General features: G+C 35.8%; 1 protein-coding gene across 1 annotated transcript in view; it reads right to left on the reverse strand.

Annotated features, from left to right (window-relative positions):
* The window catches only part of TRDN (triadin), a 206,521-nt gene that overhangs the window by 167,429 nt on the left and 25,298 nt on the right, over positions 1–13,794 (reverse strand). Inside the window, 1 exon segment of the mRNA XM_042827318.1 lies at positions 6,081–6,287. Coding sequence (XP_042683252.1) covers positions 6,081–6,287 — 207 coding nt within the window.

Raw genomic sequence — 13,794 nt, forward strand, 5'->3', positions numbered from 1 at the left:
TGAGATGTAGTACTTGAAGAACTACAGTATTTCATAGACTATCATTCTTTACAGTACAAACTCATTTTCTAGGGGTTTTTAACTCAGCTGTAATATTTATTGCATTGTGAAACACAGGATGTGGGATATCTCCTGAGCACCCCTTCTTTAAGTTGAAATTTATAAATTCATCTTTAGCACCCCCACGCTTTCTTTTTCTTTTTCTTTTCTTTTTTTTTTTTGTAGTCATTTTGGAAAGCAATGAAAAAAAATGTTTTGTGGATGTTAGGTACATTTGTAGAATTTGAAGAATTTAATTAAGAACCTTGAAATGCAAAAGCTGTTTACTCATGCTTTAGACTGACACCTGTAAATAAAGTAAAAATCGTATTTTAAAAGATTACATCAGTGTTTTGATCAAAGATATCCAAGATATCCAAGATATTTTATTTTATATTTTATATTTCATATTTTATACTTTATTTTTTATATCTTCATATTTTATATTTTTATTATTTTACATTCCACTCCTGCATTCCATTGGAGATTTTTCTTGGGCTTTGCATGTCTGGAAAACCTTTTAGCAATTATTTTAATTTAGTGATACTTTTAAACACCCCTTGCACTGAGAGGCAAAAATATTTGTTCTATTTGTTTGCTGGCACTTTAAGCAAAAACAAAAGTAAGTTAATTTTATTAGTAAAATTGGAAAAAATACCAATCTTAATATAAGTACTCTCTTCTTTTTTTTTCCTCTCAATTTTTAGGAGTTATAATTGAACATAAATGCAACAGAATGACTGTATTAGGATAAAACTCCAGAAGAAAAATGAATGTATGTGGGTTGGTCCGAAAGTAGTGTCTCTTTTTTTTTTTAATGTATTGGCCCACGACATCAGAAGTGGCTGTTGGTGGTATGACAGTAGGAGTCCAACCTTCTCACCAGTATTCTGTTACATTTGTTGCCTTGTGACAGGTGGCAGCAGAGAGGCTGTCTGACAAATGGCATCTGACATGAAAGTGCATATGAAGCAAAGGTGTGTCACTGATTTCCTCCATTTAGAAAAAAGTCATGACTGTCATTGATGCTTGCTGAATGTTGATGGAAACCAAACTGTGAATGACAGGACAGTGAGTCAGTGGGTGGTGACAGTGAGTGTGTCACCTCTGCTGGTGTAGATTTTTATGAGTATATCAGGCAGGTTCTTGCTCATCACTGTTGAAAATGCATAGCTAATGGTGGTCGCCGTGAAAAATAGTGTTTTGTAGCTAATAATTTGATCTATCAAATAGAGTTGTTGTGTTCCTTGTATCTGTTGTCGTTTCCATGGAAATAAATAGGAGACATTACTTTTATGGCAACCTAGTTACATGTTCCTGATAATGTTTATCTCAAAAAATAGAGAAATAAATAAATAGACAAATAAAGTAATAGGCAAGTAGTAGTGTAGTAGAGTAGCTGTCTTTTTTGAATTCCACTTGTCATAATCAGGTTTTGAAATTTACAATTTTTTCATGCAGAAGACTGGAAGAAAAAATGTGCCAATTACACAGCACAAATTACTTAGAGTCCTGTTCACCATTTTCTTGGGTCTTTTTCTCTTCAAAATACAGATGTTAAAATAAAAACTAGGGTCTTAATTTTTTGTTTGTTTGTTTTCCTTTACTGGAAAATATGCATATCACTCTGGATACCCAGGACCTTCCAAAACAAAAGTGACCATAAACTAAAGACAGGGAAATGGTGATTTCAGACTGTGTTAGTCAGAAGCTGGTGTCCAAGAGCCCAGAACAATTTGGCCAGTTGTTTTCCTATTATCTATCTTAAAAGAAAGGAAAAAAGAAAAATAAAAAGCATTAAGGAGAATATCTTACTGATATAATCCCTGCAGTTTCGCATTGAGGCAGGAGCTCTATGTCTCCATTGATAGGCATTACCTCCACAGAGATCTGCCTTGGCTGGAGATCTCTAAAATGCCTCTTTTGGTTGAGAACAATGAATTATCTACAAGGAAGGTCCGATCCTTTTTGCATTTATGAATGTAATTAAAAGAAAATGGGAACCTGCATTTCCCACGTCTTGTGCCCTTTTTGCTTATTATTTTCTAGCTATTTGGGGGTTTTGTAGATTTGCTGAGGTTCCACTAGGTTTGTCCTAGTCTGGCTCTTAGGTGACTGGCAACATCACTGTCAATTTACTCTGAATGTTACAATCTGAATCTGAAATTAGGGTAATGTTAATTATGTGTAATTGGTCATGGAGAGGGTGGGGAATTCTGAGCCCTTTATTCTCCCATTAGCAAATGCAGATTCCTGGGCAATCAAAACTTGGAACTGAAATAATCTTAAATTATTTAGTTACATGTACTAATTAAAATATATGATCCAGCTATGTGTACAAGAAATGCATGAAATACATTCATGAATTATGAAGCCAATTAGTGAAATAAATGTTTTTGAACTTTAGGGATGGAAGTAATTACAAATTGTTGCAAAGCACGCATAAAACAAAAACGAATCTTTTTGCTTTTCTAGAAATATTGAGAATGTATAAGAGATCTCCCAGTGTGGTATGCTACTTATTGCATATTCATACATGTTACGTACTACATGTGGTTTATAGTGTGATAGCCTTTTGTAATGCATGTCTTCTTCATACCACACTAGAAATATTTCAGTCATGTTTACAGTTTTCCAAATAACATAATAGGAATGCAAGTTTTCATTACATTTATTTCAGGATGAGAACAAATACTTCATTTTCATATTGTTACATGTGTGATAAATCTCAATTAGCATAAATCTGCAAAATTTCCAAACTTGAGTTTGATACCATAGTTCTCAAAAAGCAAAATCTGTGGGTTGGTTTTCTATAACCAGTAGGAATTAGGAGGAGCAAATCTATGTATATTCCTTAGATATGCAGAACCTGGCCTGGCCTATTATGTCTACAAACTGCTGTTTTCTTCTACAGTCAGTTCTGTGCAGAATAGTCATTAATAGTGACTTTGCTATGGAATTGGCATTTCTTGCTCATAAATATGATGAAAGTCTGTCATGGGAGTCACTAGGTCAGTGGGTGCCAGCATGTAGGTGTGTGACATTTTACCCAGCAATCTCAGCTCAGGTTCTTGCTTCCTGCAAACCTGGTAGAGGGCTAGCTCTGCAGATATGCACAGTGTATTTTTAACTGCACTAACAAGTGACTGAAATCTTGACTACGATGGCTCACAGATTCACACCCCATATATGAGGCTGGGGAAATCCACCCCAGATTTGTGAAGTCCAATGAGATCTCTGGCAATGTGCTTTCTAAATACCTTATTAAATTCTGACAGAGGTTTTCATAGAATCATATAATCACGTAGACATGGATCAGAGGCATCCCTGAAATTCATCTAGTGCAATCCTTCTCAGCAAGGGACTTCTGCTACCACTGGAGCCAGATAGCCATGACCAGCTCACAAAGTCTCAAAGACTTCCAAGGATGGAAAATCTGCAGTCTTAGTGTTGCTCTACCCTCATGATAAGGATTTTGTTCCCAGTGTCCAACATAAACCTCCTGTGACACAACTTCAGGCCCTTTCACCTTGTTATATCACCTGATACTACAGGAAAATCATCTTGGTAACTGTTCGTCATCTACTACTTTTTCAGCTGCCCTTTGAAAGAGTGTGTTGCTCTTAGATCAAATCTCGGTTCCCTCTTCAACAGACTAAACAAGTTTTCCTCTCAGCTTTTCCCTGCATATTTTCTAGAGTTGAGCTTAATGGAACCTCAAGGAAAGAAATCTGAAAAAAAAAATGTATGCACTGACTTAAGAAAGGCAAGTTCTACCTCAGGAAAAAAAAGACACTGAATGTTATGTGTTTTGTACATAAAAAAAAATACACAGTCACATTTAATTTGTTTGGCATCTTTCATTTACATTTAAAAACTAATAAATTAAATTTAATCATGCTTGAAAAATTAAATTTACAGCAATGAAAGTAATGATTAAGATTTTTTAAACTGTATGTTATTCAAGGAAGAATGTCATTGTGAAATGAAACCATTCCTGGATTTTAGATTTAAGCGGTCACTTAAAACATGCTCCAAGTTTTCCTTCACAGCTCCACTGGAGGCAAAGGCCACACTGTCAGAGGGTGAAAATAATTTCAGTATCAGTACTCCCAGCCAGGTGACTCTATGTGAAGTCTTCAGCTATTGCCACAGGTGGGTTTCAGCTGGACAACTGCAGCTGATTAGGAAGTCGGGAGCTGAAACCCTGGCCATAATAAAAGCTATACAGCCACCGTTATGTATCCGTAAAAACAGAAAGCAGTCTGATAAATCTAGGTCTGAAGGAGCACAGTAGTTCTTTCATTTAACATTTCACCATTAATAGGTTATTTAAATTTTGCTTTAATTAATCATGTAGGAACAGAAATATATTTGGGAAGAAAAAGACTTGAACCCATGAAAGTATTGAAATATCATCACTCAGAGATCTCTACAAAATGTGAACTCCTTCTGCAGATTAAATTTTACATTATTTTGTTTCTACTGCCTGGTCTGAAAATGTCAGTTTGCATCAGTGCCCTTGAGATTTAAGCTCATTTAACCAATACAACGTGAACATCAGATTTCCATCTGCCTAGAAATTTTCCCTCAGTCTACCGAAAAAATATAGTTTTGCATTGCTTAATATTACCCTGAGTAGTATACAGAGCATGCATAAGCTGACAGCCAGTCTATGAATTGCTTAGTTTAGTTTTGTCTAAGGCATACCCTTGTTCCTTACTGAAAAATAGTAAGAATATGATTAATTGATAGTTAATATGGAAAATTACAAGCAAAATATGGTGGTTTCTCTCCCTTGGTTTATGTCCATTTTGCCACATTTTTTTTGGCGTTCATATTAAAATCTGATGCTTGTGTAGGAAGGGTCACTCAGAAGGAAGTTTCCACGTTACTGAAACTCAAGTGAATTCCTTCTGAAAACAAATTAGAAGTAAAAAATTAAATGAGATCTGCCTTACATTTTGCCTATATTCCAAGCTTCTATGTCATCCATCAAATCAGAATTAGTAGGTTTCTTTCAAGCTCTTTGCCTCAAAAGATTTTTCAGCAAATCTTGAGGTCAATATTGATTTACAGCAGGACTAAAATCTATGGATTTATCAGTAAGCTAATAAAATGGCTGAATTTCTATTCCTAGTTAATTATTGTTATAGATGAGGTCACTGTAGAGCTGGTGTTCTTTAGAAAAGAAAAGGACCTTCATCATTTCTTTTCTAGTTTTGCTTCACATATTTCCCAGTCACTACAGCCTGCTTATCTCATGCTTGCTGAATAGTATGCCCTCTTTAAAAACACAAATTTAATTTCTGTTATACATGACTGCCAGCTACAAGGTATAAAAATCAAGTAATGATGAGCTCATTTTTATTCACCATTTCTTTCTTCTTTTTCCTCAACCAGAATCATAGTCCTTATGCCAAGTGAATATGCCTTGCCCTCAAAAACCAATCTATTCCCAAACTTGATCCTGTATACTCAGTTTGACCAATCTTAAAATGCCTAAGTGAGGGTATGGTTGTGGCTTAGCTAATGCTAAGAATCTGTCTTTCTGTACTTACGAGTTTTGCAGATGAATTTACAGTTAGTATGTTTACAAATGGTGTTTTTCATATTTTTTGTGATGGAATTGTTTAAGCAGATGTCAGAATACTTAAGGAAACTAAGAGAAACTTGAAAATATATTTAAGAAGATGGAAATTAATAATTCATTTTATTAGTTTTGAAATATTTTTATATTGAAATTGCAAAACAGAAATCTGAGCATGTATGCTCATATACATATCATATTACTGCCAACATATACATTTTCCAGGATAAAGATGGGCTGCAAAATGGAAAGATTTAAATTATAACGACTTATGATGTATAAATGAATATATGCTGACATTTCTCACAATATCTCCTCTAACAGTAAACTCAGCAGAGATTGTGTGCTGACTCTTAAGAAGGTATTCATTCATATTTACATAATACACACACCTTAATAATTTTTTAAATTCTTATATAAGATATATCAAACAAAAGATGCTGAGTTTTACCTGCAAAGGCTTTGTAATCCACCAGGTCAAACATTACAATAGCTACTGCTGACCAGGTAACAATCAGAGCCACAACAAGAAGCCATGCTGCTGGGGAGCTGAATGTTGTCACAAGGTCTTCTGTAACTGATTTCTTGCCCATTCTCATGGATGATGGAACAGATCCATTCTTACCATCTGCTACTGTAGTGGTCGTAGACATACGTCCTAGGCAAGTAAAAGCAAAGGAATGAGAATATAAAACTTGGAGCCTAAGATGCAAGAATTTGACTGTTGTATTGAAATACATCTATTCTCAAAACATGTAAATTAAAAGTAAATATTACAAAAGTAAATATTACATTTTCTGAAAGAATATTTTCCTGAACTAGGACCACAATTAGTAAATTTTATTTGGATGCAAACATGGTGAAATAGCCATGACTGGCCTTTTTGTTTATGATGTGACATTTTTTAGTCTGCCACAGATAGCTACAGACCTAGGAGAGTGATTGATGAAAACATCAAATATTATTACCCTCCAAAGGACTGTCTTGTTATGGGCTGTAGGCCAGATTCTTAGGTGATGTGATTAAGTGTACTTCCATTATCTGTAATGGAGCTAACGCATTTATGCCTCTTGAGGTTTGGCTTGAATTCTGCTGTCAAGGACGTTTATATCCCATTTTATCCAACAGAAACACAAAAGATTTAAACATACAGTATCATTACACTTCAAGGAAGCTTGTACCTGATTTTTAAATACCTTAGATCTTCTCATTTTCACATAATTAAATTATCTCTTTAGAAGAAAGAGTTACAATGCCGAAGTAGGCTTAATTTCAAAAAGGCATTCATTGGTTTGGTCCCAGTAAGAAGGTAGGAAGGTGAGTACTAACATTAACTAAGTTAACTGTTGCTATAAATTAAATGTTTAATGGAGAGTTAAAAAGTTAATCTACTTTTTCTTAGGGTATTGAGAAAAACTATTTCTCCATACAAATCTTAGTTTTGGTAAATGAAAACTGACAGCATTTGAAATGCTCCATATTATTCTTCCTCATAAAATACAGTGATAGCCTAAAAAATCTTGGTTGGTAGTTGTTTTCCAGAATATAAAACAATAAAAGTAAAAATATTCATAACTTCACAGTTAAAAACAGTAGAACATGGTACTCCACCAGCTTAGTCTAGAAATCTGCTGGTAACCTACTGTTAAGCTACTGTATGATATATATGATATGATGTGTTCCCAGTGTAGCTGGGTTCATTTTTTAACATCTCTCAATAAATGTCAGTGATTTTAGGGACCTTTGTCCACACAGAGGTCTGAACTTTCAAGGAATAAGGTGATGCCTGATTTTCTTATGCCTCTATTTCTCACCTTGATATCAAATATGTCCTTTGCAGCTACTCAACCAAAAGCTAATAATTTTCTAGGATGATAGGGGTATAGAAAGTGAAAGAGCTGCACTACACAAAGATTAATAGACTCCCCACTACCATTTTTGCAGTACTTATGGTGCAATCCTGATGTTTTTCCCTGCCTTGTCCTTCATTTTGAGTGCCCAAATGTTGTGTGCTTTGTTGTCCATCTCCTACTGATCTTAACTTCTTTCCCAAATCTAGCAGTCCTACTATTTTCACAATTAGATCAGTAAAGAAAGATGGGACAAGTATAGGCAGCATTATTCACAAATCTAATTAGCTACTTGCTCTCTTCCTCTGAAAAATATTCACAGAATCACAGAACCGGAGGAGTTGGAAGGGACCTCAAGAGAACATCAAGTCCAAACCCTTGCTAAAGCAGGTAGCCTACAATAAATTGCACAGGTAGGCATCCGGATCGGTCTAGAATATCTCCCTAAATGAGACTCTACAAGCCCTCTGGGCAGCCTGTGCCAGTGTCCAGTTACCCTTACAGTAAATTTCTTCTGCATATTAGTACGAAATTTCTTATGTATGTTCAAGTTTTAGGCCATTGCTCCTTGTTCCACACTAAACCAAGAAGAGCCTGGCCTCATCTATTTCCCTCCCACCTCCTTGTAGTTATTTATAAACATTTGTCAGATCCCCTCTCAGTCTCCTTCTCCCCAGGCTGAACAGACCTAGGTTAATTCAGTCTTTTCTCCTACAGGAGATGCTCCAGGCCCTTAATTATCTTTGAGGCCTTCCACTGGACTCCTAGGAAATCCAATACTACAGTTGAGCAGAGCTTCTGCCCAAGCAGACATATTTGCTGCCTTGAAATCAACTGCTGGAGCCTATCAAGTGTCCCTTTCCCACTTGAGAGGTGTCACTCAGCAACAGGTTAAAATCAAATTCCAGACATTCCCACCCATATAATTAGTATTTTCATGCCCAAGACCAATTTCTCTGCCTGTGTTATAGCCAACCAGAATCCAGTTTAGTATACTTAGATGAACACTGCAGTAGGTTAGGAGATTTGTGAACATATCAGCAGCCCCAGATGTGGGGGCGGCAACATCTTTTTCAATAGTGGAGGGTGCAGCTGAAGGCTGTTACAATTTCAGCCATCCAATTTCAGCCCACTGCCACATCTGTGAGAGCCTCCTGGCGCACTGAGTTGTGATTGTTACTGATTTTCAATGGGGCTAGCAACTTTTAAAAATTATGCGCATTTCATAAAAAGATTATTCCAGAGATATATACATTTGACTCCACATCACAATTTCTCATGCACACAGAACAGCCCCATCAGGTCACAAATATCACATTTGCATCAACAGATTGATTTGCTAAATTCTAAACTGCTGAAACACTGAGATTCTTACTAATCCTTTGGTTTCAGTCTTATCACTTAGGATACAATCTAAAGACCCATAAAGTCTCAGAGGTATAAATAAACCTTGACAATCAGTGGCAATGTTGAGGAGAATACTGTGCAACTTTTAGAGTTTAGGGTGAACTTGTAGTTCTGGCAGCTAACCCCTTTGGGTTAGTGAGCTGAGTTCTCCTTAAGGCACAATAAGCATAGGGAGTCTATGGTCAAGGAATGAAGGAATGGGCAATGTAGCATCTAGGCTTCCCAGTACCCGTGAAGAAAAATTAGAAAAAGAAAAAAAAAAAAAAAAAACCAGCCCTATGCTGTCCAGACTCATTCAAATATAAAATAGTCATTTCCTGTATTTATGTTATTTCCTACATATCTTCTGTATTACAGCCTTCATCCTGAGAACAGAATTTTAAAAAATTAAAAAATCAAGTAGAATACTTAATGCAAAATGTAATTTTAAGACTGGGTAATACTGGATGTATTAAAAACAAAGGGCTATCCATGCTGCTAGGAAGAAGGAGGTTGCTGTTTTTTAAACAATAACATTACTTCTAGGGCAATTCAGTTGAGACTTGAGAAGCCTCAGAGCAGTCTGCCTTTAAATGGAAGAGATAGTAGATTTTGACTTCTCTATTCTGCTTCCCAGATGAACACTCCAATAAACAGACTATAGAGTGTTCTGGATTCGGGTCATTAATGGCTCCTGTTCAACTTATTTCACTTCACTTGGAATATTTAAATATTAATTAAGGGAGTAGAAAACAGAAAGAATGACTGTATAAATTTACACTGTATGTTAAACTCTCGCTTGAGCCTTGGGCTTTAACCCAGTGACCTTATCAATTCACCACTCTTGTGGCAGGCTGGAATCTGAATCTACAGAAGGAGGATGCCAGAGGGAGAAAAGAGGTAGAGATTAGAACCCTTTGGTGAAGGACTGGGCAATGTGTATACAATAATCTGATGCATTCTTTAAGGTCCATCATATCATCTTCACTGAGCGTGCAGACTGCTGCAGCTCTGACGATAATTACTATTTTCCTATACACATAAAAATACCCAAAGTGCAGTGCCTGTTCCTGTTTTTTAGGTGGTATGCATTTCTATAGTTCTCTTTTCATCTCTCTAATATGATTTCTGCCCCCTTGGTTTATACAAGTGGAAAGAAAAAGGCAGAATTTCTGATGCAGTTAATAGTAACTTGCAAAAAAAAAAAATTCCTGAAGTGGCCTTATAACTTTTGTCCAGCAAATTTCTGCCTTCACAGAATCACAGAATCACAGAATTGTAGAGGTTGGAAGGGACCTCCCAAAGTAGGTTCCCTACACCAGGTTGTGCAAGTAGGTGTCCAGGCAGGTCTTGAACATCTCCGGAGAAGGAGACTCCACAGCCTCCCTGGGCAGCCTGTTATAACACTCCATCACCCTCACCGTAAAGAAGTTCTTGCGCACATTTGTGCAGAACTTCCTATGCTGCAGTTTCTGGCTGTTTCCCCTTATCCTGTCTCCACACACTGCTGGAAAGTCTGGCCTAACCACTCTGCTCCTCACACTTTAGATATTTATAGACCTGGATCAGATCTCCTCTCAGTCTTCTTTTCTCAAGGCTAAACAGATCCTGTTCACTCAGCCTTTGTTCATAGGGGAGATGCTCCAGGCCCTTCACCATCTTTGTGGCCCTCCGCTGGACTCTTTCCAAGAGATCCCTGTCTTTTTGTACTGGGGAGCCCAGAACTGGACACAGTACTCTAGATGAAGCCTTACCAGGGCAGAGTAGATTGGGAGGATCACCTCCCTTGGCCTGCTGGCCAAGCTCTTTTTAATGCCCCTAAAAAGTATATAGATGATTTGGCCAATTTTTCAAAGGCACAAGGAGTTGGAAACTCTACATTGGACTCATGCCTTTTCCCTGAATACATTTGGGAACAATGAAATTCTGGTATCTTTCAACTGATTAAGAACCTTCTTAGATCCACTAATATGTGTCATGGTTGCTATTGAACAAACATAGTAATACAAGGGCAAGAATTCCTAATAATGACAGAGAGGTAGATTGAATCAGTGAAAGATATCTCAAATAGGCAAATTCAGTTTATTTTTGCAAGCTCCTCTCTCACCACTATTGGCAACAGGTTCTGTGGATAGGACAAAGAGATTCAGTTCAGCACAGAAATGGGTAATAGGCACCTACCTATCATAGGTGTTCTGAGTTTAAAGGAGCTTCTGCAATTTGATAAGCAGAAATGTAACAAATCCACAAAAAAATAATTTATTTAGAGCTGCAGTATAAATCCTCTCTTAAGATGGCTGACTCAATCAAATCTTTTTTTCTGTTTCATACTGCATCCCACTATGTATGAATGAAAGAATACAACTGGAATGAATAACAGGAAAAAATATGTAGCAGGAGTTTCACAACTGATCCCAGAATATACAGATTTTGAAAGTCATCGCACAGGGAACTGACATATTGCTCTACTCACAGCTTATATAATCAAAATGCAAAAAGAAAAACCTCTCAACACATATGTATATGTTGGCAAACTTCTCAAAGTCAAAAGGTAGCACCTCTGCAGACTAATGGCTTAAAAAGTTGTAACTGGGGCTGTCTGTGAGGGAACATTTGCAGATTTATTGGTGACTGATAGTTATAAAAATGTAATATTCTTTACGAAATGTGGAAAATAGGGTTGGAGATTATGCAGTAACCAATTCTACACTACAAAAGAAATAGAATAGAGATTATGGAATATAGAGTGGATGGAGCATGAAAATTAACTGAACAATTGAATTCAGAAAAGCACTTACAATTACATACTGTACTGTATATTCTTTTAATTTCCTTTTCTGTTATTATAGCTGCATTGGTTTTATTTTTGATAGATAGCATCTGATAATTTTGAGAAGTTCTATTAATGATTCCCATTCATTCTCCAAGGAATTATGTACACCAATCTGTTGAACACATGCATCAATTTCAATAAGAAGTTTGTAGAATAAAAGATATATTTTATTGTCGTTTCAATATAATTCCTTGAAAATGTGAATTTTATGCAATATAAATAAATAATACTACTATTAATTAATATTAATTACTGTTATTTATTACTAAGAATAAATAGTGTAAGTGAACACAATAGAAGTTATTAATTCTGTATTCTAAGCTGTGATCCATATTTTGGCATTCTAGTAAAGATGCTTTGTTAGGATGCAGTAGTACCACATGCTATGTGGAAAAAAAAAAACACAAAGTAAAGTTTCCCTGAATAAATTACTTATTTAACTAATAATAACTTCATGAGCAGAAAATGAAAATGACTTTCCAATGAGATATGGCCATGTTATGACAAGGACTGGGAAATGTCATGGAAAAAAATCAGTACTTTTAAAAACAAATATATAATCTCTAGCTCAGGGATTGCCCTTATTTCAAATCTCTATATGCTGGAGGTTCTAGCATATTATGGTAGAATAAGGAGTAAACATTTAATACTTGAACTCATTACTTTTTCTTCAGCATTATGCAGTGGCTACTGATGAAGACATGATAACACACTACCTGGACCAGTCAACTGCCATGTTGACAGTTCTCATGCTCTTGATAACCTCATTCTCACGAGCTAAATCTATGCTTTGAAGTAGGTCTGCTGACTTTGAAGTACCTGCTCATAGCATGAGATGATCATTGTAACTAATGAATGAAACTGGGAGATAAGATCAAAAAGTTCAACAAGCAATAGTTTAGTTATGTTATTACTTCTCCACTGCTCTTTCTTTGTAATTCCACTTAAATGGAAACAGGATTTTTTCATTTTGAAAATTCATTAGACACTACTGCTTATGTCCTGCTTGGACTCATAATTCTTCCATTGCGAAATAGTAGCAATTTCCTCATCAATATACTGTGAGGAGTATGGTGATTCTAAATGGGAGAGAGCAGCAAGAGAAAATGAACTTTTCAGAAACAAATTACTATTTTTTATGCAGTGCTGTTATAATAAAAAGACAGAATATGTTTTTGGGGGAGCATTCTTTTTTATATAGAACAATTTTTCAACACCCTCTGTGAAGAGATAGTAACTCTCAATAAAAGAAACAGTGAAAACACAGAAAGTTCCAATGTTTTTAAATTTCTTACTACATTTTGATATTTCTTATATAGTGCACCATAAGACCTGGTATAAATAAATTGCTGAACTGATTAAACAGTTGAAGCACAAGAGCTCTTCATCACATTCCAAGAATATCAAATAAAAATACCTTTAAGGAACATCGTTTCTGTCTAGCTACAATTTTTGAAGGCATGTGTCTGTTAATCCTTTCTTATTCTTTCTCTTTTTTTCTTTCTTTCTTTCTTTCTTTCTTTCTTTCTTTCTTTCTTCTTTTTTTTTTTTTTTTTTTTTTTCCTGAGAACAGCTACAAAGATCATTTTTAAAAAAACTTCTGTGCATATAAAAAAGTATATGTACATCATATATTGAGATAGCTTACATAGTTAACTTCTTTCCATGCAGATTTAGATGATGGATTTGGACCAGTGCTGTAAGCAAAGAGCCAGAATCCATTAGGGTATCCTGGCTTCACTGCCACAAGAGCTCTCCTCAGCAAGGATGGGGGGAGGGTAGGGGAGAGAAGATGGGGCAGGGATGGAAATCACAGAAGTAGCTATGAAACTTTTTTGTTGAGGAAAACAAATCTGACAGTAGGGAAGGAAAATACAATTCACTGAAGTGTAACAGCAAATAAGATCTTCAGAAAATTAAGATGAGGAACAAGACACATTCACCCTGAAAGGAAGATTAGGTACAAAAGTCTTTCCAAGCAGCACATTCCACAATTTATAAACCCTGAAAATGATATGGTTGTAAACATCTGAAACAGGCAGCATTTGTATTTCTTTACATATTTTGATTTCATAGTTCAGCAGAGGATTGGTTGA

The sequence above is a fragment of the Centrocercus urophasianus genome, unplaced genomic scaffold, assembly GCF_019232065.1.
Source record: "Centrocercus urophasianus isolate 14NV4802_14NV808 unplaced genomic scaffold, USGS_Curo_1.0 seq_10, whole genome shotgun sequence".
In the NCBI taxonomy this organism is placed as follows: Eukaryota; Metazoa; Chordata; class Aves; order Galliformes; family Phasianidae; genus Centrocercus; species Centrocercus urophasianus.